Genomic DNA, 25669 nt, shown 5'->3' on the forward strand with positions numbered 1-25669 from the left:
ACGGGGAGATAGAGACACAGAGACTGAGGGGAACAATCTCAAGGTACTGAGAGGCTTCTGATGGAGCAGGACGTGGGTCGGGAGGCCCGGGGCTGTGAACTGGATTACACTTAATTCAATCAGTCCTTGTCGCGCCAGACCCCGAGCAAGGTAGGGAGCCGGGCTTGCGGAGCAGAACAAGGGTAGGGTGAAACCCAAACCCAGAGACGAGCAGGGGAGGGGCAGGAGGTGCGGTACCACATGTAAACACCGTGCGCACCCGCCCGGGGCCAACCAACATCACTACTTCCTGGGGACACACGGGTCAGTTGGCTTTTGAAGTGAGCGTCCAAGAGAAAGTGTCGTTACGGAGAGCGTTAAGGAGGCACCTTAACGAGATGACGGGGACGGAGGGGGAGAGCCTGCTCCACGACATGCGTAGAGGACGAGACATCGCTCACCTTGTGACGTGTGTTTTCCCTACCTCCTGCGATTTCATCTCCCTTCCTAGGAACGAGCATTCTGTTGCGCTACTGACACACGTGAGGTGATGGGGGTTGGGTGACATCTCCTTCTGCTCGGGTCTCCCGGGCCGTAACCCTGTGCTGCCGCTTGCTTCTCAGGCTCGTCCCCGCGGCCGGCGCCAGCTCCCTGGCCAGGGCCGTGGCTTCCCTTCCTCTCCTCAGGCAGACGCACGGCAGGTGTCTGTGCTTCGTTTGACCGAGGGTTTGTTTCCAGGTGGAAAATCAGCTATCGGGGGCTTTTTTGAACGTAAAGATGCAGTTGTGCGGTCAGGCTGTGCGCTGGGGGTCGGGGGGCTCCGTCCCCGGTCTGTTTTGTGTCTTCAGCTCATATGGCACAATCTGACTACATGGGTTTGAACAGCCCACAGGCGACCTTCTCTTGGCTTCTGTGGAAGAGTATTCAGATTGTATGGCACTATTTTTTCCCACAGAAATTTTCCTTTTGTTAAACTGAACTTCAGGGGAAGTTCCATTTCATGGAGTAATGTTGGGCAAAGCCATCAAATTAAGACAGACTGGTGGCTTTGATGTGCTTATTTCTTTATACCTTGAAATTCTAGGAATTGCATTTACATACACACTTCCAGACAGCTTTTGAACCCCCACCTGAAGGAAGAGGGTCAGTTCCGGCAGGGAAGCTACATGAGGCAAATTCTCTGCTCTCTGGATGCTTCATCTCCCTTTCTGGCAGGGCCTGTGGGCCGCTCCCTGGGCCTCAGGACCTTGTGCCACGAGGCCCGAATGGTTTTTGCACTGTGTTATGCACCGTCCCCACGGTTTCGCCCAGATCCATCATGGAGTCTGTGTTTTGGGCATCCTTGTACCGTCTGGGGTGTCTGGGGTGGAGGAAGCCTGCCTGGGAGGTACCCAGGTTCAGGGAGCGAAGAAGTGAGTCTTGACGATTTCCTGCAGGTTATCTGTGCAGTAGGAGACGGCCCAAAGCAGCATCAAGATTTAGGCAGAGACAGAATCCGCTTTTCGTTCCTGGTTATAAAGTGACACTGCTCACCAGGCCCTGGTTCTCAGGCCTCCAAGCCTCCTCCATGGCTTCTGGTGGCCCCGTGGGGCCAGACCATCCAGGGACAGTGCACTGACCCTGCAGTGCTGGCCCTCACAAGGCTACCACCAAGTGGCATGGTCAGGCTAGTAGGATGGACCTTCCTTGGGCACAAAACCTGCGGGTTATCTGTCACCTGCTGACATCATGATAAAGCACAACAACAGAGACGTGAACAGTACCAAATCTCTCCCCCAAGACACTGCTCGTTACCAAGAAGAATCACCTGAGGGACACCCCCTGAGCCGAGGGACCGAAGCTCACCTCCCTAGAAAGGAGATCAACCAGGGTCACGTGCCTCCTTCTGGGACGTTCCTGTCCAAGATGCACAACCAGAACCCATCACAGGAACCTCAGACAAACCCAAGCAAGAGACAGTCTATGAAAACCAAGCCACACCTGCCAGTTCTCTTTTGAAGAGCTCTCAAGGCCACTGAGCTGTTCCATTAGTCGAGATGTGGGAGATATGACGACTGAGTGCTCAGGGGTGGTCTTGCTCCAGGGAAAGGTCACTGCGGACATGGATGAGCTAGGACAAGGTCTGCCCCCGAGTAAATGGCTTATACTGATGCCGGTTCCTGGCTGCGGTCACCTGTGGTTACGTAAGGTGCTAGCAGTAGGAACCTAGTGAGGGCACGTGGGAATGATCTGTATTATTTCTGCACGTGTTTTGCAGGTCTGAAATAATTTCAAAACTTCAGATTAAAAAAAATCCTAGGAAAACAAAGTGTGCCATGATTGATAAACTTCCTTCACGCTAATCAAATGCGAATTCTCGTGACCCGCATGCGTGCTACAGGGGGATGGGGTGAGCGCACGGTGCTGGTGACAGCTCTTCGGGGCTGAGCGTGCACAGGGCAGGCTGCTTGTACCCCCAGGTGCCGGAGCCTGGGTGGAGGTCCGGGGCTGGGGCAGGCGCAGCTGCCGGGGGGGAGGGCTCGGCCGGAGCAGTTCTTGACTCTTTAGAAGGCTTCTTGTGACTCTGCTTAGAATAGATTGTGGTTCTGTAAGAGACTGAAGTTAAATTTGCCTCGGTGCTTGGGGTTGACTTTGGCCATCAAGAACCAGCCAGGTGACTGTTAAGGTATTTCAGGAAATGATCTTCCGGTTCAAAGTGTGCTCAGCTTAGCCTCCTGAGGCGTGTGGCTTCATTCTCAACAGAGAGCTTGGGATGTAGCTCTCTCCTCTCATCCAGCTCAGACCCTGTGTGACGTGTGTCTTCTCATGGTAACATTCAGACAGAAAGGGGGCTGGGGGCTACTGGCACTTTCGAGGGGGAGCAGTGAGACCCCGGGAGGCAGGGTAAGCTCTCTGGGGCCCCAGAACCATCACCACCAGGCACAAAGCACGGTCCTCGGGCCCTTGGGTCAGCCCCACTTCATGGGAGTGCTTTTTACAACCTACAGTCCTCTTAGGCATAAGGAAGGAATTCTGCAAGGGTGTCTTTTAGGGATTTTGGCCTTTTGTGTAGGTGCTAATAGCACTGAGGTGGCAGGACTACCTTGAGAAAGGGAAGATTCTGTATTTTATGACTTCATTACCTTTATGGAACAGATGCGCGGGAGCTTTTGTGGTCGTTGGACACAGATACTTCCGAGTGCTAAAGGAACATCATGTTAAGCCCATTTCTAGCTCTGGTTAACCCAAAGCCAACCAGCCATCTTGTATTTACTCTTGTTGCAAACGTGGCCTTCTCAGTAAGCACGCAAATAAGCTATTTTGAGGTGTTTGAGGACCTGAGTACACCCCGGGACGTCCGATGACCACACAACAGAGTTGTGGTTCTGTGGGCCAGAAAGAGGGGGGGGGGTCTGGCAGAATGTTAGTGGATCTAGACCATTCCCCTGCAAGGGTGCTGGGGTTTGTCACTGACCTCTTTTTTTTTTAAATTCCCAAGTGAGTGTGGAGACCAATGTGGCTCAATACCATGACCCTGAGATCATGACCTGGCCGAAACCAGGAGTCAGACGCTTAACCGACTGAGCCACCCAGGTGTCCCTATCATGGCGCTCTTTTTGTAAAAATGTAATGCTCTCCCCCTTCCCCAAATCTGGTGGGGAGAGGGCTCCAAAGACTGGAGATCCAACTGCATCTGTTTTTGCTCAAATGCGGGTGGTTGCTGGAACCATGGGCTGCCCTCCCGGGAGGGGCCTTCCACTCCCACCTTGGACCTGCGTGGGAGACACTTGGTTCCCTTCTCCTCTCTCCTTGCTGGGAAACACCTGCAGAAAGACACCCCTGTCGCCCCCACCATTCCCGAGGACTGGCCGACAGTACCTTTGTCTGGACCATGCCCGGTCTCTGGTCCCTCAAGTGCTCCAGGGTCGCGGCGATATCGATCTCCTTAGCGCCTGCAACAAACAACACACACAGATCGGGCTGGGCTCAGACGCAAGATGACCCGCGCTCAGCTGTCCCTCGCCTGCGTCGGGCTCCCTTCAGGCTGAGAGACCAGTTCAAAATGATCACGCTCATCCCTCAGCAGGCCTGGCGGGCACCTGCCATGTCCGTGTTAGTCTAGAAAAACAAGGAGCGCGGTTTTTGCGAGCATTCATTCAGGAACACAGGGCTGAGACATGCTGTCAGATGCCCATCCACATACTTAAAACAGTCGTTGCTATTAGAGATGACAACTTGATGATTTGTGTGTGTGTGTGGGGGGGGCGCATTTAAAAGAATGTTTTAGAAATGGGAAGCATATAAGCTTTAATTTCAATCGTGTAGAATTTTTTTATTTCAAGTAATGAGAAATGAGACTAATAAATCTTTTCCATCTTATATTGGCTTCTAAAGGTGGAGCTCCCAGTGAGGGTTCTAAATGTTAAGAAAAGGTAGAGATGCCCTTGTGTGTGTTCACTGCAGAGTTTCACTGAGAGACCCCTCCCCACAGACAGCATCTCATTGCAGGTGATACGGGCTTCACAGAAATAATACTATTTGGGTTTGAAACTTTAACCTTATCATTAATTCAACACGTGTTCTTGTTTTTCTATTTCTAGTAGACAGAGAATGGCGCTGGGTCCCATGCCCACAAGCTTCTTACAGTTTAGGGAGCTGAGACGCGTCTGCCAACATGAAAATGCAAAATGTGGGAACTGGGAGCAGGTGGTCGCCCCCGAGGTGGGGGCGGGGTGGGACCCACGTGCCAAACTAGGTGCCATGTTCCGAGCATCATCTCGGCTCGTTACCAGAACACAGTGGAATGGGAGCTGTAGAGGAGACCGAGGCTTATCCCCATGGAACAGCCTGTCTCTGGTCACACAGAGCAGGTGGCCGCGACTGTCGGCAGCCAGCCTGCACCAGGCAGAGGGGCGAGAGACCCTGACTGGCCCTTCTCTGTCTGCACAACCTAAGTGAGCACATTGCTCCCCTCGGGCACAGAACCGGGACAGTGAACTTGGAAATTTCTAAGGTGGTTGTAATTTTTCAAGTCCTAGGGTTCTGGGGCTTAACCGGTGGGCTCCTGAGCACCCAGTGATGTTTTCCGAGCACAGCAGGTTGAGACAGGCAGAGAGGGAGAGAGGTGGGCAGGGGAGGTCCTGGGAGGAAACACACCCCAACCAAACGTATCTGCACAAATCAAGGGGAATCAGCAGGAAGGACAGATGATCTGGCACCATGCCCCCAGGGCGGAGGGGCACCCCCGTGCCCTCACTCCCCACTCTCAGCCTCGAGCAGGCAGGATGGGAGCACTTGCATCTCTTGAGGCTGGGGGGACAGCGCTCAGCACGTCGCGGGCTCGCAGTGAATGAGGCGGCCTTATGGGAACTAAGCCGGTGGTCCTTCCAGATATGGAATTCCAACCTACTGGAAAACACCATGAGTTTCCCCAAGTGTTAAATCAGGGCCTTCATAGGAAGGAGAAGAAACCCCCCTCTTGACGGCTAGACGGTCGACAGGGAGCTCAACAGCTGGGGTCTGCTGAGAAACTCACTCAAGGAAAAGACAGGGGTCAATTTCGGGACATGCTCCTCTTCGGGTGTGGACGAGGCCACAATAAATACAATTTGTTTTAAAGGGAGCCCATGATTCTCTGTTCTGTCCCACGGATCTATGTGTCTGTTTTTGTGCCGGTACCAGACTGGCTTGATGACCACAGCTTTGTAATGGAGCTGGAAGTCCGGAATCATCTTTTTCTTTTCTTTTCTTTTTAAAAATATTTTATTTATTTGTCAGAGAGAGAGACGGTGAGCACAAGCAGGGGGAGGGGCAGGCAGAGGGAGAAGCAGGCTCCCCGCTGAGCAGGGAGCCCGATGAGGGACTCGATCCCGGGACCTGAGCCAAAGGCAGATGGTTAACCGACTGAGCCACCCAGGCGCCCCTGGTTTTCTTTTTCAAGGTTGCTTTGGGTCTTTGGGGTCTGTTGTGGTTCTGTAAACATTTTAGGATTTTTCTAGTTCTGTGAAAAATGGTGGTGGTATTTTGATAGGGGTTACATTAAATGTGTAGATTGCTTTGGGTAGCATAGACATTTTAACAATGTTTGTCAAAAACAAAAGAACATAGGAAAAGGGGGGGAAAGAGGAGAGAGGGAACTGAACCCTAAAAGACTCTTACAGAGAACACACTGAGGGTTGATAGGGGGAGGGTGGGGAATGGTCTACATGGGTGATGGGGATTAAGGAAGGCTCTTGTGATGAGCACTGGGTGTTTTGTGTAAGTGATGAGTCACTGAATTCTACTCCAGAAACCAAAATTGCACTGTATGTTCACTAAAATTCAAATAAGAGAAGAAATTTCAACAACAGATCAAAAACAATAAATAGAAATAAAGGGAACCCACGAATCTGAGATAGTCTGAAACAAAGAGGTTTGCCCCACTACCCGATGGGAAGATGGAGAAGAGAGGAAGCTGAGTGGTCGGGTCTGGAGGCCACGGCATGTGGTGCCCCCCGTGGTGGCCACGGCCTGAGGATCTGCTGCCTCGCCTTCCCAGGTAGGCTGGGCCCTGGGGGCCCACATGTGAGTTATGGGGCTAATAGTGCACAGAAATTGGTTTCCTCAGGACACAAGCTTGCCTTAGGAAGATTAAACGCTACGCAGAGAGGGAGCGGGGGGAAACGGATTTCTTCCATACCGCGCGTGGCACAGCCACTCTCCAGCCGGCGTGGACAGAAGCACCAGGCGTGGGCAGCGGCAACCAGGCCTGCGGGAATGCTCCCCACACCTGCAGGCTGGGGCCAGGTGCTTGCGGTGCTTCCCTGCCCCAGGCTGAGGCTCCGCGCTGGTGTGGGGTCTCCAGCTGGCATGGGGGGGGCCAAGGGTCCTTGCAGGGTCCGACGCGGAGCGACAAGGCGTGGTCATGAATCACGGCACCGACAGCATGCTAGCTACTCGCAGATTCCGGAGAATTAATCTGCTCGGCTACAGCCCACACTGGCTTCCAGTTGGATGCGCAGCTACTTCCTCCTACGACTGCGAGGCCCGCATTCGGAAGCGTCAGGTGTGGGGCAGACCCTGGTGCAACAGAGACGAGTCCCAGTCCTTCCTAAATGAAATCGGAGGGCTTCATGTGGGATCTGGACTTAGACAGAACCCCTCTCTTTTTAAGGCAGTTCAGGTCACTTTCTTTTAGTCCTTGAAGCTGGTTTAAAACCTCTTCCAGCTGCTCTTTTATTCCGAGGGGCTGCTCTGTATGCTGGGGCTGTATGGAGGCCTCCCCTGCAGGAGGCCAGGGATGGGCTGGGGACATGTGCAGCCCTCCCTCCTGGGTGGCTGTCCGCGTGGACGATGGTTGCCGGCTGTTGTCCCGAGCCTGCAGGATCCTTGGATAAAATGCTACGAGGAACCTCTCTTGTTTTGTTACCTGCTGACGCCCTCTGGACCACGGTCTGTGAGGGAAAGGGAGGGACGGGGGAAGCCTGATCGGGTCGTCCCTACTCAAGGAGTTTAAACCACCCCAGGGGAGCTAGCTCAGAATCCCACTTTGCCTGGAGCCAGTCGGACACTTGAGGAGGTCAAACCGATGCTTAAAAACATCCAGAACTAAGTTCGGGGAGAGACGGATTGATGAGGTCAGGTCAGGTGTATGACATGGTGGCTAATATCCCCTTGCTCATCAGGATTATGGTAATAAGCTATTTGCGGTCTGTGCTGAGAAGGAAGTTTCCAGAACTCAGTCCGTGGTCAGTCGTGAGCGCTGGGGACACACGGGGAGGGTGGTGTGAGGAGGCTCAGTGGCCTCTGAGGGTGTGGGGCCTCATGGAGCACCAACCAGAACCCGCATTGATAAAGCAGATCCATGTGGGCCGGGAGGGGGGGTGGGTGTGTGAGTCCTTCCTTACTTTATGAAGGGATTTATTTAAATCCCCCCAAATCTAGGAAGCTTCCTCTAGTGCATTTAAAATGGAACCCTCTCTTTAAAAATTCCATCTTGCTGACAACATCTGAAATTCGAGGCGGACAGACCTACTGCGTGTGGTGCTCAAGTGGAAAAGCATGTAAACAGTCAAAGAAAAAGAACATAGAAAAAGATTCCCATGCAGAAGACAGGGCAAGAGCGAGATACAGGGGCGGTTTCTGGTGTTTCCCGCCTGAGAAGCGTCAGGACTATTCCAACAGCAGAACGCTCACAGGATCGGGCTCTGCGGCCCAGCGCAAGGTGTGCTCCCCGGATGTGGCTGCGCAGCCCGGGACCCAGCACCATGGCCCCCTGTAGGCCGCCCCAGCCCAACCCCGATGTCTTCCCTGCGGCCCTGCACGGTCGGCTAGCGCGCACACCCGGGCCCCATCCAGTGCGGTGCTCGATGGATATTCATCACTGTTAGTCTCTGCTTCACTCAGGGTCCATTGGTTTCTAAGTTTACGCACCGGCTAAAAACATTTTTAAGACCAGAGAGGTTTTTAAGCCCTAGATAAAAAGTATTAATCGTTAAACAATGAACATCTAGAGAACACTAGTATGATTAAAATTTTTTTTTTTTTTTACAGCGAAAGGATGGATTTGAAGTTTAAGGAGACCAAGTCCTTGATGGGGTTGGCTTCGAGCTCTCTTGCAGTTTGCTTCCCGGCTGAGGGCTCGTGTGGACTGTCCACCCCCTCGGCCAGCCCAGCCCCCTCGCAGGTGCGCACGAGCGAGCGGGGCTGTGGCCTGCGCATGTGCACTCCCCTCTGCATGACTTCCGGCAGCCCGTTCCGTGGTGAGGCCGAGTACACGTAAATGAGTTTCGTTACAGAGTTTTTACCCACAGGTTTGCAAACGGCAGGGATCCCATGTGCTCTTTTTTTTAAGGTAAAAAGACAAGGTGTGTCAAGTGTGCAAGAGGGAAAAGCCTTCACTTTGCACGAGCAGGTGGTCTCCCTTCTGCCGTCAGGAGGCGTCGAGCAACGGCTCTCTCTGGCCGAGCCCACCGCGCACGGCCAGAGCTCCGCCCCGGTCCGCAGGACAAGATCCGGCGGCTGTGGGCACCACCCCCACAGGTGCGCGCACGCACACACCCACACAGGCTCGCACACGCCCGACACGCCCACACGGGCTCGCACACGCCCGACACGCCCGATCTGGGCTCGCACACGCCCGACACGCCCGATCTGGGCTTGCACACGCCCGACACGCCCACACGGGCTCGCACACGCCCGACTAGGGCTTGCACACGCCTGACTCGGGCTCTCCCACACGCACCGCTGTCCTGTGCCTTCTGTGCCAAGAAGTTTCTGATGCCCTTAACCAACTGGAGGCCTGTAAAAATCACAGCCGGGAGGATTCCTGCTGACCTCGGAGATGAATTACAATCTCCTTTTGTCACTAGATCAAACAAGACAAGTTTACATCCTATTCCCTTGAAAATGAAGTACACCGGGACCCAAATCCAAAATTTTTTTTATAAAACAAATTCTAAATCATTTTTCAGGAGAACTGAGAAGCTTCCAAGTTTTTATAGAAGAGGTAAGTCAGAAGTAGCGCTCTGTAGGTGTGCACACTCCCTTCAAACCCACCACCTTCAGTACTGCAGGGGAGCACGGGGCTGCTCAGGGTCCTGAGCACCTGTCCTCCAGCCGGGCACCGACACACCGCAGGGGCAGCCACGGTTGGGGAGCATGTGTGCCAGGCGCCCAGGTGTAAGTGAGCGCGCTGGCCGTTAGGTGTGAAGAGGGACGGATGAGGGGAGACAGCCCAGCACTCGGGAGAGCACGCCGCCATGCACAGGTGCAGCTGCCTCTCACACCCACCTGAGCAGCAGGTGCCGTGGGCACAGGGCGTGAAGGAGATGCAGAGGCTGCAGGGGTCGTGGAAGCACACAGGTGTGGTCAAGCCTCCTCTCTGTTGAGGTTCCACGAAGCCCAGAGAAAGGCCCATGTCATGAATGTATGTGCACGAGTGTGTCCTGGGAGCGCATTGGCAGCGGCCGGAAAGGGGCCTGCAGGACCCCTGCCAAGCCACCAGGAACGCCAGACGGCTCATGTTAGGGAGTCTGCGGCTCAGACCAGGTTCTCTGGAGCGCCTGTGTGGCGGGGACACAGAAGTCAGCCAGGCCGGGCCGCACGGGTTGCTCTTGAACAGAAAAACAAGTCCTTCAAGGTGACTGACCCCCCACCGTTCACCAAAGTGGCACCATGGGCTCTGTTTGCCCCCCTCCTCCCTCAGTCCTCACCTCTGCTTCTGACTCAGAAAGCTGGAGCCCGCACGGCCTGGCTGGGGACAGTGCTGAGCACTGTGACTCCAGGCTCGGTGCTGACGGTGAAGCACTCGGCCCCTCTTGGCCTCGTGGAAAAGGGGAAGCAGACACCCAAGGAGGAGTCAGGAGGGACCACAGAAGTCAGAAGGACAGCATGGGGCTAACACTTAGCACGGCATGTTCTGTCCTGCGAAAGTCCAGGTGACTGTGGGGGGTGCTTATGGAAGGGTCACTAATTCAAAGGGGCAGAGGCACCGTCCCCTATACTGCTGCCCCAGCCAGACGACACTCTTTCTTGCTAAGGCCTCAGAATCCTACTTAACACTGCCTGTGAGCTGCCACTGCCAAGTGACCAGGATGGCTGTGCGTCGGGACTTCCTCCACCAGCATGGACGGGGGTCTTGGCAGGAGCAGGGACATGCCCTCACCATGTGGGGAGGAAATGAGCACGGGAACTGCTGCCAAGAAGGGCACAGGCAGCCTCCCTGGAGGCCTCTGGGGTCTGCAGGGAGAGGGTCACAGCTGCAAGTGGAGTGGCCTGGCTGGCAGTGGGTGGAGCTCTGCTGGAGAGGTAGCAGCAAAGCTACTGGGTGTGTGTGGCAGGGCCCAGTGAGGGCGGCCTGCCTGGGGATGGCAGGGCAGACAGGTGACACTGCTCACGGGGAAGGGGGACAGTGGATGGACAAGCTGGTGGCCCATGGTCCAGCAGAAGGAAGCGAACTCACAGGAGGGATGGCCCCAAACACCAACCAAGTCAGGTGGGTTGACCCAGGTTTCGTGGTCTCTCACGTCGGCTGTGTGTCTGCCCACGGACTAGTCAGACTGGGGAGGAGCGCCGTGGGTGACCCCAGGAGGCCGTGTGAGCAGATCTGACCCAGGAGGTGAGGGAGGGGGGGATGCTTGCTCTGCAGGCTGGCCTCATGGGGACCCGCGTCTACCCCCTGGCAGGTCTGAGCGCCCACAGCTGTCAGCCCCGCCCAGCTCGCTCCAGAGGGTGGAGACCATTTAGGAGATGAACTGTAGGATCATGGTTCACAAAATTACCCAAATACATTGTGCTCGTGGCGCTTCCTTGGAGTAAACGGCCCTGTTGTGTCTTGCTCCCCCCCTTAACCAGCTTGTCTACGATGTGCCCGGTGTGCCCTGGCCGGGGTCACAGCGCAGGGATGCGGCTCCCGGGATGCTCACCTGAGTCTGGGCTGCAGTGGGCCGAGAGCACCCGTCTCCCAGCTCTGCAGACCGCCCCTGCCCGGGCTGACCCCGCGTGCCTGTCGTTGCCGCGAGCTACCAGGCTGCTCAAGGTGGGAAGTGTGGATCACGTCAGGTGAGGGAAGAAATACACGCGCCCCTGCCTGATGGAGGCCCCGTCTTCTACGACAGTGGTGCTCACGAGGGCCCCTCCCCCACCGTGTTCTGGACACTGTGTCAGCCTGAGACGTCCATGAAGCTGGAGATGAGGCGTTTCTGCTTTGAAGTCATGTGGAAGCCAGACTATCTGTGAAATTCATTTTCTGCTGGTTCTTCAGGCTTTTATGCTTCAAGCACACGTAGAAAAAGAGATGTTGCCCCCTTGACACACACCCTTCTTTGCAGCCTGTTCTCCTAACCAGTCTTGTCTGTGGCAGAGCCGGCCACGTGCGCGGCCAAGGGCGAGCCCACGTCGGGGGCGGGCTCAGGCCTCCGGTACACTCCGCCCCTCTCGTCCAGCCAATCCCCCAGCCCCACCTACACTGTCGCTTCCCGGCGGCTCCAGACGGACCAGGGTCAGTGGGCCTGCCATTCCAGGCCCTAAACAACCCCTCCCCAGGTCCACTGCTCGCCCCGTCTCTGCGGTGTTGATTCTGGGCGTCCTGCTGTCCTCCACCATCTCCTCCTCCTGGGCTCTACCACTTGCAGAAAGGCCAGGGCTCTGCATTGACCCAGCCAGCTGGAGGCCTTCTGGCAGGTCGCCAGATCTCTGAGATCTGCTGCCTCAGTTTACAACAAAGTGTCCTAACGAATAAGCCTCAGGCCCCCTTCTGTTCCGAGGGCAAGAGTCCGTAGCTCTGGTCAACGTTCTGCCCTAGGTGGGGAGCGAGGCACCCCCAGGACCCTGCATCCCAAGTGAGGGTCCTCACGGTGTGTACTACCCCTACAAACTGCAGGCTGCAGACTCTGTTTCTCTCCACGGAGGATAAACTCAGGGAGGGTGACCTCGTCTTCTGGCCTGTTCACCATGCCTCCCCCAACACCGAGCCTGGCAAGTGTTCCATAAACACCAGGCTGAAACGACACTCTACAGCTTTGCCATGAGGACCGCGTGGTACGGTGACAGTGGCCACAAGGCCCGGCAAGACCCAGGAGAGGAGAAAGGAACTGGGGAGCTGTGGAGCAGTACAAGAAAGGCCCTGAGTCCCAAGGTCAGAGAGGCCACGGGCCCCAAGGGGCGCAGTGCTCAGATGCCATGCAGATGCTGCATTGAGAGCAGACACAGTCAGGACTGAGCAGGGAGATAGTTCCAGAGGCTGCTGCGGCAGGGCTGGGAGAAACGGGGTGCCCACCTTCAGTGCTGTTCCCTAGAGCCGTGTGGCCCCGTGGGACTCCCTGTGATGACGGTGCTCTGTGTCCCCCACCATGGTGGTCACGAGTCACGTGTGGCATTGGGCATGTGCTTTGTGGCCAGCATGACAGAGGCACTGATTTTCACATTTTAATCCACTTAAGTCGGCACGTGTGGCTAATGGTCACGTATGGAACAGTGCATCTCTGGAGGAGTTACAGGTTTAAGAAAGTTCAAGGAGCCGTGGAATATTATTTAAGGAAGATATTTTGATAGTTAACAACACTATTATATATTTGAAAGTTACTGAAAGAGTAGATCTTAAACGTTCTCACCACAAAAAAGAATCATAATAACCATGTGAGGTGATGGAGCTGCTAACTCACCCTGTTTTGGCAATCGCTTTATAATACACACATTTACCGATTTACCACGTTGTATACCTTAAACTTAGAAAATGTTTTATAGCAATTATGTCTTAGTAAAGCTGGGAAAGATTTTTAAAAAGATATTTTGATATCATTACTTATAATAGATAATGAGTCACGGTGTGAAGACACACAGCGGGCAGGATTTCTCAACTAGTCCAGTTAATCTTTCTGCTTGGTCATCTCTCTTGGTTCCCAAAGCTAGTATCCCATCTTCTTCTTTGACCTGCTATTTTTTTAAAGATTTTTAAATTTATTTTAGAGAGTGAGAGAGAGTAGGGGGAGGGGTGTAGGGAGAAAGAGAATCCGAAGCAGATTCCCCACTGAGGGTGGAGCTCGGCCCTATGACCCTGAGACCACAACCTGAGCTGAAATCAGGAGTCAGACACTTAGCTGACTGAGCCACCCAGGTGCTCCGAATTTGACCTGCTATTAAAAGTTAACATCTCTTACAAGAAAACGTAGGGGGAAATTTTTTTTTTTTTTTTTAAATAATAGGCATCCTAACGGGTGTAAGGTGATAGTTCATGGTGGGTTTGATGTGCATTTCTTATACCAGACGGTTCGCTGCGAACTTTAAAAATGGGGTGGTCTGTTTATTGGCATGGAAGAGGCAATGGTATCAGGGACACGTTATCAAGGACATGTGCTGTGAAGTCACATCCCAGCGAGGCCACCTGATGGCTGTGCGACCCTGGGTGAGGTAAGCCCAAATGTCTTTACCTATGAAATAGTAATAAAAGTGTTACCTCCACAGAGCCATTGTCTGACAACACTTTAAATGTAAACACATAAGAAACAAAGTTGGGGATAGGTTTAAAAAAATTCTTCTGTGTATTTTCCATATCGATTATGTTTTACTCTAGGGAAAAATCAGCTAAACAGATAAAAATTATATGTGTTCATATAAAGGTCCTAAAATGATGCATACTAAAGAGGTTAGGGGTCATCACAACTGCAGATGAAGGCAAAAGGAGGTAAGAAAATTTGCCTTTTTTGCTTTATATGTTTTCTTAACATTTTGACAGGCATGTATATGTTATTGCTTTTATTTATTTTTGTTTTTTAGTTTTATTGAGTTTTAGATTTTAATTCTAGTGTAGTTAACATACAGTGTTATATTAGTTTCAGGAGTACAATATAGTGATTCATGTGGGGAAAATGTTCATGACACTGGCTTTGACAACAGATTTCCTGGATAGGACACTAAATGCATAGGCAACAACAGGAAAAATAGACAAATGGGACTTCATAAAAACTAAATGCTTTCATGCACCAAGGACACCATTGGGAGAATGAACATACATATTTTCTCCCATAGAATTTCCCCATTCTATGGGAGGAAATATTTGCAAATCACATATCTGATAAGGGATTAATATTCAGAATATATAAAGAACCTCTATAACTCAATAACAACTAAAACCAAATAGCCCAATTAAAAAATGGGCAAAAATTCTCCAAAGGAAATATCCAAATAGCCAACAAACATGAAAAGATGCTCAATACCATACTCATTAGGAAAATGCAAATCAAAACCACCACGAGACACCACTTCACACACATTAGGATGGCTACTTCCAAAAACACAGAGAATAATGAATATTGGAAAAGATGTGGAGTGATTAGACCCCTCATGAGCTGCTGGTGGGAGAGTGAAATGGAGCAGCCGCTGAGGAAAACAGTGTGGCACGTCCTCAGAAAGTTAACCATCCAATGAGCATGTGGTTCCGCAACTGCACTCTGGGTCTGTACCCAGAAGAGGAGGAAGCAGAAACTCAGAGAGGTGTTTGTACGCCCATGTTCGCAGCAGCATGACACACAGGGGCTGCAGGCTGGATGCACCCTGAGCGTCCATCCATTAGGGGTGATGGATCAATGAAGTGTGGTCTGTCCACATGACGGACTATGTTCCAGCCACCTGCGCCATGGGTGAGTCTGGAGGATGCCAAGTGAGCTAATCCCGTCACGGAAGGACACATGCTGGGGTTCCCAGGCACGAGGCCCGTGGCGCCGTGAGTTTTAGGGACAGCGAGCAGAATGGAGATGTTACATGCCCTCCTGCAGGCAGCTGTTGGCTGAGGGGCACCGTGCAACAGAAAACAGGAAGCAGGTCAGGCTGCTGAGAGGGAAGGAGGTGCTGGACCCACAGCCTCGTGGACGCACAGGCCTGCCCACATTCCCACTGCTTGGCTACTTCATTGGCACGTCCGCACACCTGCGCACCCGAGGGGCAGTTGATTCCCATGTACAGTGAGGTCCCCGGTCCTGAGGCCCTCGGCAGACAAAGGAATGGGCCTCCCCAAGCTCCATGGGGCTTTCCAACACGAGCCGCAGCGGGGAGGCCATGGTGTGCACTCGGAGCGGCCCAGTGGGGCTCAGTGGGTGGGTATCTGTGATGGCCCCCTGGCGAGTGACAGGGCCAGCTAGTAGCCGCTGCCTCAGGGTCACCCTCCACCTGGCACCCACTTCCTTTAAAAAACTGCAACTAAACAAAAACAAAAACGAAAACATCTGGCCGAAGAGATGTCACGGACACAGATTTAAAAGGCACAACTTTGGAAAACATCTTGTCGGCAAACACATTCTGACTACGCTTGAGCCTCGTTCTCCGGTGAGAGAGGAGCACGCTCCTGAAAACGGGTTCTGATGAAAACATTAACTTGCGAGTGAGAAGTGCACTTGTGGCAACAGAGGGGATGTGCAGAAGGATTTTGCAGACAGGGCAGAGAGCAGGAGCCTATTTGCTTTGATTTCAAACTGCATTGTCGTCTGCTTGCTAATAAACTAGACAGTGGAGAAAGCTTGAATTGTGCCTCACACATTCTCGCCCCTAAGAGGATGCGGGCCTTAATCCCCGGGAGCCCGAGTGAATGCGCGTGCGGCCGCAGCTGGGCCGGCGAGGGCTCGCGGGTGTGGGTGCCCCGCGCAGGCCGGCCGTGCAGGAGAGCTTTGGAAGGGCATTCTTTGGTCCTCATGCAATTCATTCCTTCTAAGAAAAGGAAATGGGAAGAAAGGTTTCGTGTCCAGGCTTTGGGCCTTTGATCATTTGATGAACGCCGGGTCTGCAGCGCGGCCTCCAGCTTCTCAGGCCAGACAAAGGCAGCCCAGGCCCCACCAGGCTGGCAGCTCGAGCCAGAACAAAACCCCAGGCGGCTGCGCAGTGTGGCGGCCTGGGAAAGACCCACCTCGGCCAGCGAGGGGCCGCCCTGCCCTTTGATCTCTCCTGAGACCCGGCCCAGGCCCCAGGTCAGAGGATTTCACACTGCATGCCCCCTGGGCAGAGGGGAGCAGGTCAAGAACAGAATGGGGGTGACCCATCTCAGACGTGGCCTGGAGACTGCCCTCCTCGGCCAGTTGCACTCGGCTGGGCTCCATTGTTGAAGGCTGGCCACACTTGAAGGGGATCTGACGGTCCATGCTACAGCGGAGCCACTCAATGGCAGGCCGGCCTCGGACAATGCAGCCAGCCCCGCCCCCGCCGGCTCCTTGGGCCGCCACATTCTTCAGCTGTGCTGCTTCTGGTGAAGCAGTCTGCACCTCTGAAAATCCAGGACACCAACGTGACCCCCACAGTACTGAGAAAGCGGTGGCGTCTGTCTGCTGCCTGTGGGGGAGCCGGTTCTATTCTGACGCAAATGTGCACCGTGGGTTACCGGGTCACGTTGCTTTACCACCACGGGAGCCACTCAAATACCAAGGAGGGTACGAGGGTCCGCAGGCTTCCAAAGGAATTCTGGTCTAATGGGAGGGAAATACCACGTGTGCAGCAGGCAGAGAAGGAGGAGCAGGTGTAAAGGAAGAAAGGTAAATTCTCTTAAGAGCTCCGAGCTCCCAGTAATTGCAAATTTGCAAATGGAAAGATGCATTTGATAAGGCACAGTGGCATCAATAGTTAGGAAAGTTTAACTAAAATGTTAGGATTGTGTTAGGATCAAAAACCAAAATAGGTCATTAAAAACAGTGTCAGATCATTTGTCTTTTTGCTTCGGTTTCTTTGCACATTGCCAGCGCTCAGCTAATTTAGGGCACTTAAAATAAGATTTGATGGTGCAAAGCCAGTTCCTTGCTCTCTGCAGTGGCCCGCCCGAGAGGCTGCAGACATGGGGCAGGGTATGGGGTGCACCGCCCGGGGTCTGGTCCTGGCCCTCCAGTCGCCGGTCATGCGGCATCCATCACTCAGGCGTGCTGGTCCTTATGTGTAAAACAGCGGGCTACACACCCACATCCTTGGTCTAGAGATGCGTTCCATTTTTCTCCTTTTTAACCAGAAGAAAGTGGAGTATGGAAAATGCTTAGTTTGGAGTTGCCAGCATCTGTGTGAAAATGTACTGAAACTCATTTCTATAATCAGCACCTGCTCTTGTTTCTGGGCAAAGGATGAAGGATGGGTGCTCTGGAAGGCGGGGGCCTGTCTGTGAGAACTCGCAGGCCTGTGCACGCGTGCGCATAGACGAAGAGAATGTTTTGTTCGCGGCTGAGAAAGACAGAAGGTGTCCCCACCTCAGCTCGAGTCCTTCCAAGTCCCGTGGGATGTGGGCAGGCACCATGGGAAGAACGGTGTTTTCTCAGGGAGGCTTAGGAAATGCTGCAGGATTCCTCAGTTGCCATGGTAATTCACGTGTCCATGAGGCAGGTCCATTGTGAATCCTTCCCGAAAGTGGCTGTGGAGCATGCTCCCTGGTCTCTAAGGAGACACCTCAGGGCTTTGGTGTGGGGAGCACATTTGAGCGACCAGACCAGCTCAGCGTCCACACCTCCACAGGGGCAAAGGGGGCCGGGGGGCTAGGCTCAGGCTCTGCCCCAGCGGAGCTGCTGGCTGAAGGGGCGCCCCTCGCAGGCCAGGCCTGCAGCCCCAGCTGCCGGACCGGCGCCTCCTCCTCCCGGGTTAGAATGCTTCAGGGTAAAGCCCTGCGCGCCGTGTGTGCGTGCGGGGACTCTGCAGGGGCTGCAGGGGTGAGAGTGTGCTGGACGAGGGTGTTGAGGGGTTGCTGGGGGAGGAGGCCACGGCAGGCCCACGGTACTGCACTCTGCACACAGCTTTAGCAACAGGGAGGTTTGCACGGAACACGTGAAGGACACTCTGATCTGCTACAGCCGTCAAGGGGCCGGAGGCTGTCTTCGCCTCGGCAGTGAGGTTAATGGTGACCTCTGCAGCAGCTACTTAGCCACACCTACTGTGCGCTTGCCTCAGAAACACCCTGCTTGCCGCAAACAGCCTTCACGTGACTCAGGAAAGGGACAGCCATCGGCCAATTTCCTCCAAGGCCGAGGAGAGTACTACCCCCAGGTTGCCACGGCAACGCGGTCCCAGCTCAGCCGCCACAAAGCAGCCACGCTCCCCACCTCACCTTTGGCCATCTTGTTGAGAACCATGTCGATCAGGACGTAGGTGCCGCTCCTGCCCGCGCCGTCACTGCCAACGGAAGGGGAGAGGTGAGAACACCACCGGCCACGGGAACCCCATGCCCACCAAAGCCGGCAACAGCGTATTTCCCTCCGCGTTAAGTGGGGCTCGTGGGGGAAGAGGAAGAAAGTGGGCTGAGGAAGAATCCCAGGACGGGAGAGGGGAGGGGGGAGGGGGAGGGGAGGAGGGGGAGGAAGGGGGAGGGGGACGGGAGCCTTAGCATCACCGGCAGTGTGCATGAGCTATGGTGTCTGCGTAGATTTGCTCCTGTCTCCCTTTTTCTCCCTCTTTGGCCAAAGACGTGGTCAGTTTTGTCAGAATAAACAAAGGATGGGTCTGGCCATGTCTGCGTTGAGGGTGTTTGCACTGGGGTGAGCGAGGTCACCCCAGCTGTGACTGGGGTCCCCGGGAGAGGACATCAGTCAGCCCGTGGAGGGCAGGGAGGCTCCTCTCTGGGGAAGGCGGCTGCTTTGTGAGGCGTGAGGGCACGTCTCCCCTCGTCTCAGAGGCTGCGAGTCCCCCTGGGAGCGGTTGCTAGATGGGACTGTCATGTCCACTCCTAGCAAAGTCAGCTGTGTCCACTGCAGGCTTGGGAATGACGGGACCAAGCGCCCTGTTCGTGGCCGAGCGCCGGCCGCGGTCCTGGGAGACCTGGGGGGGTCTCGGCGGCCTTTGTGGGAAAGGCTCAGGGGCTCTGGCTTTACCAGACCCTCAACCCAGGGGCTGGGAAAGCCGCGGCGACCCACAGGATCCTCATGTGTGCAGAGCTCACTCACCACCCCGTCCCCACTGCACAGGTAGGTGACCCTACCTGTCCCGGTGCAGGCCGGCCTCCCTCCCTCCCACAGCTGCTCGGACACCTGCACACACCGGTGACCGCTGCGGCCAGCTCGGGTCCTCGTCACACACCCACATGGAAGCACACGGACACACGCAGGGACACGCCACACATGCTGGCACACACACCCGACAGACACACACACGCAGTTACACACAACACACACGGATACACACGCACCCGACAGACACACACACGCGGTTACACACAACACACACGGATACACACGCACCCGACAGACACACACGCGGTTACACACAACACACACGGATATACATGCACCCGACAGACACACACACGCGGTTACACACACACACACTGACAGACTAGGTGTCTGATCCTTGGACAGAGCTCCTTTCTATCCAGCGGAAAGGAGCCTTCTGTAAGACAGTTCTACCCATCAGAGCACAGTTCTTTACCCAAACGAGGAGGGTGCGAAGCTCAGGGGAGACGGCACCCTGACAGTGAGTTTCTGGCGGCCCTCTGCTTATCTGTGTGGGTGTAACATGCTTGAGGAGCCGCTGGATTTTACCCAAAGGCCAGACTCCCATCCTAAGCAGGGCCAGGCCATCCCTGTGCTAATTCCTGATTCTGTCCCTGTTCCTAACGGGCCCCGAGCATTCCCCAGCATCTTGGTTCCAAACCTCAGCTGAGTGAGTTGGCGCCTGAGACATCGCCACGGATGGAAAATCCCGTCCCAAGGTGTTTGTGTGGGGGCAGCATGTGGGCTTGAGAAAATACAGGGTGTGAGGCCGTGCACGCGGCCGCGGCCTGCAGGACCCAGCACAGGGGCGGCCCAGCAGGTCGTGTGGCGCAGCGGGGCATGCACACCACGCACGTCATGAGCGGCCTAGAAACTTTCGTCTGTAGCTTTGGTTCCCTTCAGAAGTGCCAGTTAGGTGCATTTACGAAGCACGGACAAAGTTCGATGTGTATATTTAACTGTGGTTTTCTTGTCAGGTAGGGAGCACCGGTTAATCCGTGTGAAAAGTTGTACTTGCCTGCAGTGAACAATTATTGGACAAGAACGGCCCCTGTAGCACTTGTTTACTTTTCTGAAATAAAAAGAGACAGAAATCATGGTTATGCACTACGACTCTTATGTCTTGCAAACTAACTCTTAAGCCAAAACAAATAGACCGTATCTTTGACATCATTTTGCAATAAGAGCCTGTTTTGACAAAGAAAATCAAAATTACACACACATTTTCAAAGGTTTATTTTTCTTTTCAATATTAAATGATCAGACAGAGCTTTAAAAACAATTTTTACATTTCCGCAATTTCCCTTTCCCTTTCCAAGCGAGAACCCGGGGCTTCCGACACCAGCCCGTCCTACCCCTCCGTCTGCGGCTCCACTCAGCTGACTGGCTGGTTGTGACATGAAGATCTAGGTTCTTTGCTAAAATGTTTGAGTTTTGCAATTTATGCTCAACATTTCTTACATTCTAGACATCATACTGGAATATAATATTACTCTATTGTCTCAAAACAGCATCTTACAGGTCCTTCTGGATCTGTCCATTTGGTCGGAGTTCTAAATTGCGGAGTTGAGGCAAGCCCTTCCTTTGTATAAATCTGCACACGTTTACAAACAACTCTGTTGTGCAGATTTTAGACCAGAATTTATGAGAATTAACAATAAGCATAGATTATTTTGTACTCAAGCCCTAAGTCAAAACAAAGCTCTGATTTCAAATCCTGTGATTTATATCAGCTCCAAATTTGTTGAAAATCAGTGAAACAACTAAGCGTGTTTACAAAGTGCATCAGATTTTTCAGTAAAATATTTCTGAGTAGAGAAAAGTCAATGAAAAAATGTGTGAGGGGCCGTGTTCTAAAATGCTCCCTACGAATTTCCACAATGAATAGGACATGAAGCTAAATTTAAAATGAATGACAGTGCAGAAATAAAAATCTTTTTCCTTGCACCGGACATGGGAAAACATCACACATCTTGGCAAAGTCTTGCCTGCCCAGCAGAGTCAGCTGGAAGCTCATATTCTGTTAACTGGTGGCCTTGCCTCGAAACCCCAGAGCCGAGGGGTCGGGAGGCGGGGACGGGCGTGGTGGGCAGAGGGAGGTGACGGCCCGTGCAGGTGCCCAGCGGGTATTTCCATGTCTGCCCCCAGAGCAGAGCCCAAACAACACGGGGCGGGGTGGGGGGGAGCCACACCCGAGCCCACCAGGGCAGCTGTGATTGGTGGCTGCCTCCTGCAGCATGTGGAGCTTGCAGAGCACCCAAAATGTCTTAAAAATGAGAAGACCCAGAAACATGGGTAGAATAAGCCGCTCAGGGTCCCTATGGCCACGTTGCTATTTCTGCTGGACTTTTTCTTACTTTCAAGGTCCACTGCAGTGTGAGGGGTTAGCGGGAAGGTGAAGGAAGTAGGAGTGAACTCATTAAAATCAATGGTGGGCCAGAATGCCCCAAAGGTTCTTGGGCCTTTGAGAATAAAACAGACTGGAAAATGAATCGACTAATATCTCCGTCTAAAACCTCCCATTCTTTGGGGCGCCTGGCTGGCCCAGTTGGTGGATGTGTGACTCTTGATCTCAGGGTCTTGAGTTCGAGCCCCAGGCTGGGTGTAGAGATTACTTAAAAAAAAAAAAATTAAGAAAAAAAAATCTTAAAACTCCCATTCTTGACTCAGGTTGTAAAGGCAACATGAGCTTTAGATCTGACAAAATAAATGCCAGACTCCCAGGATGTACCTCAGCGTGAGCGACGTGAGGCCCACCAGCTCCAACAAGGTTGTGTGTGGGCACGCTCGCCCTGCTTGTGCAGTGTGTGTACACACTGTGTGTGCGTGCGTGCGTGTGCAGAATCAAGCAAGCTCAGGGTCAGACTAGATTTAGGGAGGCTTTATTCCTATAGGCCTTTTACTTTCAAACAGAAGACTTTACTAGAAATCTCTTGGTCGCTGAATCTTTTAGATGTGAACCTCCAACAGTCTGTGATAGTTCATACTTGGTAGTCCAGGCTCAACGTTTGCCTGCTCACATACTGCTCAATCACCAGGTTTTGGGCATTTTTTCTGATGGGGCCAAGCACAAAAGTAGTACATTAAAAAAAAAAAGAAAGAAATAAACAACCACCGAATTCCCTTGTTTAGACTGTATCAGTTTCAGAAAACCATTACTGTAAGGGGCCAGGAGAACAGGAGTGTCCCGTTTGGGGCTGGTCAGCCCCATTTTTGGCAAAATGCATTAAGAATAACTGCTCTTATAGAAGACTAAAATGCTCTAATAACTGCTTCTGTGGTCCCTGCTCTCCTGTTATTGAATATTTAAAGTATTACTTTCTCCAGCACATTGCGACTGGCTGCCTCAGCAGGACCCAGGGAGGTTTCAATGTGGTTTTAATATCCATGCTGGCCCCGCCCTGGGCTAAACCTATTTACAAACAGCCACGAGCAATCAAGGAGACGCGCAGTGTGAATACAATATGCTGCCACGGTTTAGAATTTTATTTACAAAGAATCACGTGCTTGTATTATTACAACGTAAAACATCACGAATAGAAAAGTAAAAAGCATCACGTAGTCAACAAAAGCGTTCACCTGGTTGACCCAAGATAGAGATGCAGAGTATTCATGAAGATAAGAAATACACAGCTGTCTTGTTTGACTCGATTAGAACAAATCATCAGTCAGCAAAAGGTTGCAAACATTCAGAAAAATGGATATTATATATATTTCAACAGGAGGAATTCACTGAGAAAGAACGATTAGTAATACAAACCAACCCACGGGTCACTGAGTGAGAAGGAACCGTCATGCAACCAACAGCAAACAAAGGTCAGAGGTCGTGAGAGGCTCAGAAAAGGGGCTCCCCACACTGCCCTGTAGCAGAGTCACAGCCTCCAATGATCACTTTTGTGACTATGCAACTGGGCTCATATTACTAGCTGCAACATCACAAAAATGACACTGGCCACCGCTCATTAGCTGGCAAAGTAAGGGTCTGTCCATTTCTACAGGGATCAGCGTTGTGAATGCCGTTGCACACAGCAAGAAGGGAGAAACTCAGAGAGACAGACAGAGAGAGAGAATTTTTAAAAGCAAAGCCCTCACATGTGATGTTAATTATCTCTTGGCTTTTGCAGCTTCTCTTTAAAGTGGAAATGTGCTCCCTCTGGGCTCCAGAAGTATGTAATTACACGTCTCAGTGCCTGACACACCCTGGCCAGAGTGGGGGAAGGCTGGGCAAATGTTCGGGGTCGGGGTCGGGGTGGGGGGAGGGGGGAGACCTGCGCATAAGGTGACCAGTGTCTTCGGAAGCCGAAGCCTCTTTCTGATTGCTGAACTTTGGGTGGCTCTTTTACCTAGAAAACCCCAAAGCGGCAATCCGTGCCTGAGAGTGATGCTCCCAAGAACGTGATCGCTCGCGCCCACTTTCCAGGGAGTGCACCACAGGCAGCCAGGTCTGGAAAACTGGGCGGTACCAAGTCAGGCAAGCCAGCGAAGCTTTTGATTCTAATGGACTTGCAAATTTCAACTGAACAAAAACCTCTGGAGCCTTATCTCCTAAGCCTCTGGGGAAAGGGAACTTCGGGAGTCCGTGTTTCTTCAGGACAGGTTGTAAGCACAGAGGGTTGGTTGTGTATTGTTCAGTTCCATATGTGTATATGGATTTTGGCGTACACCCATATGCATATATGTACAAACACATTGGATGAGCGTAAAGACAGGGGTTGGGATGATCTGCTATCTTTGTAGCCACATCCATTTTGCCAGTAACGGCTGTTTCTCGAAGACTGTATCTCAGGAAATGTGCCCTAGGTCAGATTTTTAGATTGCCTGTCTTTAGACATAAATTTGTATTAAGGAAAGGTATCTGACAGCCAGGACATGGGGGTGGATTGAGAGGGAACTGTGTGTAGTCAGTGCTTTGCGGTGCGTTCAGGACTCGATGCATCGTGCACGCTCGGCCTCTCTGGGCGAGGTCAGCAAACGTGCGCCATGGCTGAGATGCCACATGCGTGTCTCTCCAGGAGCTCTTTCACACGCTATTTGGTCCAAAGAACTATTCAAATAAAAATTCTGTTTTGCTTTTCAAAGTAGACTAAAAGGCAAAAGAAATAGTATCACAGTAACCTTGAGAATGTCTAACACACAAATTCAAGAAATGCAGAGATCAGCCTGAAACCCCACTGTCTCGAGTTACATAGCCATAGACTCAAGGATGGTAACTGTTCGGACACAAATCACTCTGTGATTGGGTACAATGCTGGATTAAGGTGCATTTTATTTCTTAGTTCGTTGTTTTGGATCTCTGTCTGCTTTTGTGATTAGGCAGGTTTCCAATCCATTAAACGTTAAGAGGGGGCTCTACGGAACGGAGAGCTCGGTTATCATGCTGCTCAACGCCTGCCTCGCTTGGTGGCCGCTCATTCTTCACCACCACGCAACAGCCAGTGCTGACCACCGTTATCACCGAATCCAATGGACAATCCAAGCTTCCATCTTAAATTTCCCCCTTTTTTGCCTTGTCAATATCTTCCTGAAAGATGGAGTCCAGCATTCATCTCAACAGTTCAATAAACACACTTTAAAACAAGAGAGCCCCCTGGGCAACTGGCTGACCGGAGCGTGAACAAAGACTGGATGTTTCCAGACTGTCAGTTTCAAAACTGCACTAGACTACACAGTCATGTGCTACTTCCATGCAGGCTCTCCCCCAAGGTCTAAGGTCACCCGGGCTGGAATCTGGCCCCACACCTGTTACATCTCATTATCCTGTCCAACCAGATAGGATCCAAACTAAAAATCTGCCTTTTCCTTATCGATATCCGGTGAAGCATGAACTTCAGGACTCTACCACTTGGAGAATCTTATCAGAAATAATGACCGCATTTCCACGATTCTAAGGTATCTATGTTCCCCCCCACCCTTTTTAACTCCTCTAAAACCAGAAAACATCTTGCAGTTAATATGTACCTTTAACATAATCTCCTTCCCCTCGCCTCTCCTATATATAATCATAAATACAGTTGACCCTGGAACAACATGGCTCTGAGCTGCGCTGGTCCACTTACACCTGAGTGTTTTTTTCGATAAATACAGGATGGCACTGAAAATGTATTTTCTCTTCCTTGTGATTTTCTTTTCTCCAGCGTACTGTTATTGTAAGACTACAGCGTATAATACACATACCGTACAAGCTATGTGTTAATTGACTTCTTATGTTACCGGTAAGTCTTCCAGTCAACAGATTATTAGAAGTTACGTTTCGGGGGAGTCAAAAGTTAAACGTGTATTTTCAACTGTGTGGGGGGTTG

The 25669-nt window shown here is 52.4% G+C and overlaps 1 protein-coding gene across 5 annotated transcripts in view; it reads right to left on the bottom strand.

The window, feature by feature from the left end:
• PTPRN2 (protein tyrosine phosphatase receptor type N2) overlaps window positions 1–25669 on the bottom strand; it is an 822430-nt gene that overhangs the window by 4606 nt on the left and 792155 nt on the right. For all 5 annotated transcript variants that reach the window (XM_025859126.2, XM_073888925.1, XM_073888924.1 and 2 more), the window contains 3 exons: window positions 20389–20442; window positions 18494–18558; window positions 3838–3911 (listed from right to left, as the gene is read on the bottom strand). In XM_025859126.2, the coding sequence (XP_025714911.2) occupies window positions 3838–3911; window positions 18494–18558; window positions 20389–20442 (193 nt within the window). The remainder of the gene's footprint in view (window positions 1–3837; window positions 3912–18493; window positions 18559–20388; window positions 20443–25669) is intronic.

The sequence above is a fragment of the Callorhinus ursinus genome, unplaced genomic scaffold, assembly GCF_003265705.2.
Source record: "Callorhinus ursinus isolate GAN/ISIS: 27379988/994484 unplaced genomic scaffold, GSC_fseal_2.0 scaffold99, whole genome shotgun sequence".
Lineage (NCBI taxonomy): Eukaryota > Metazoa > Chordata > Mammalia > Carnivora > Otariidae > Callorhinus > Callorhinus ursinus.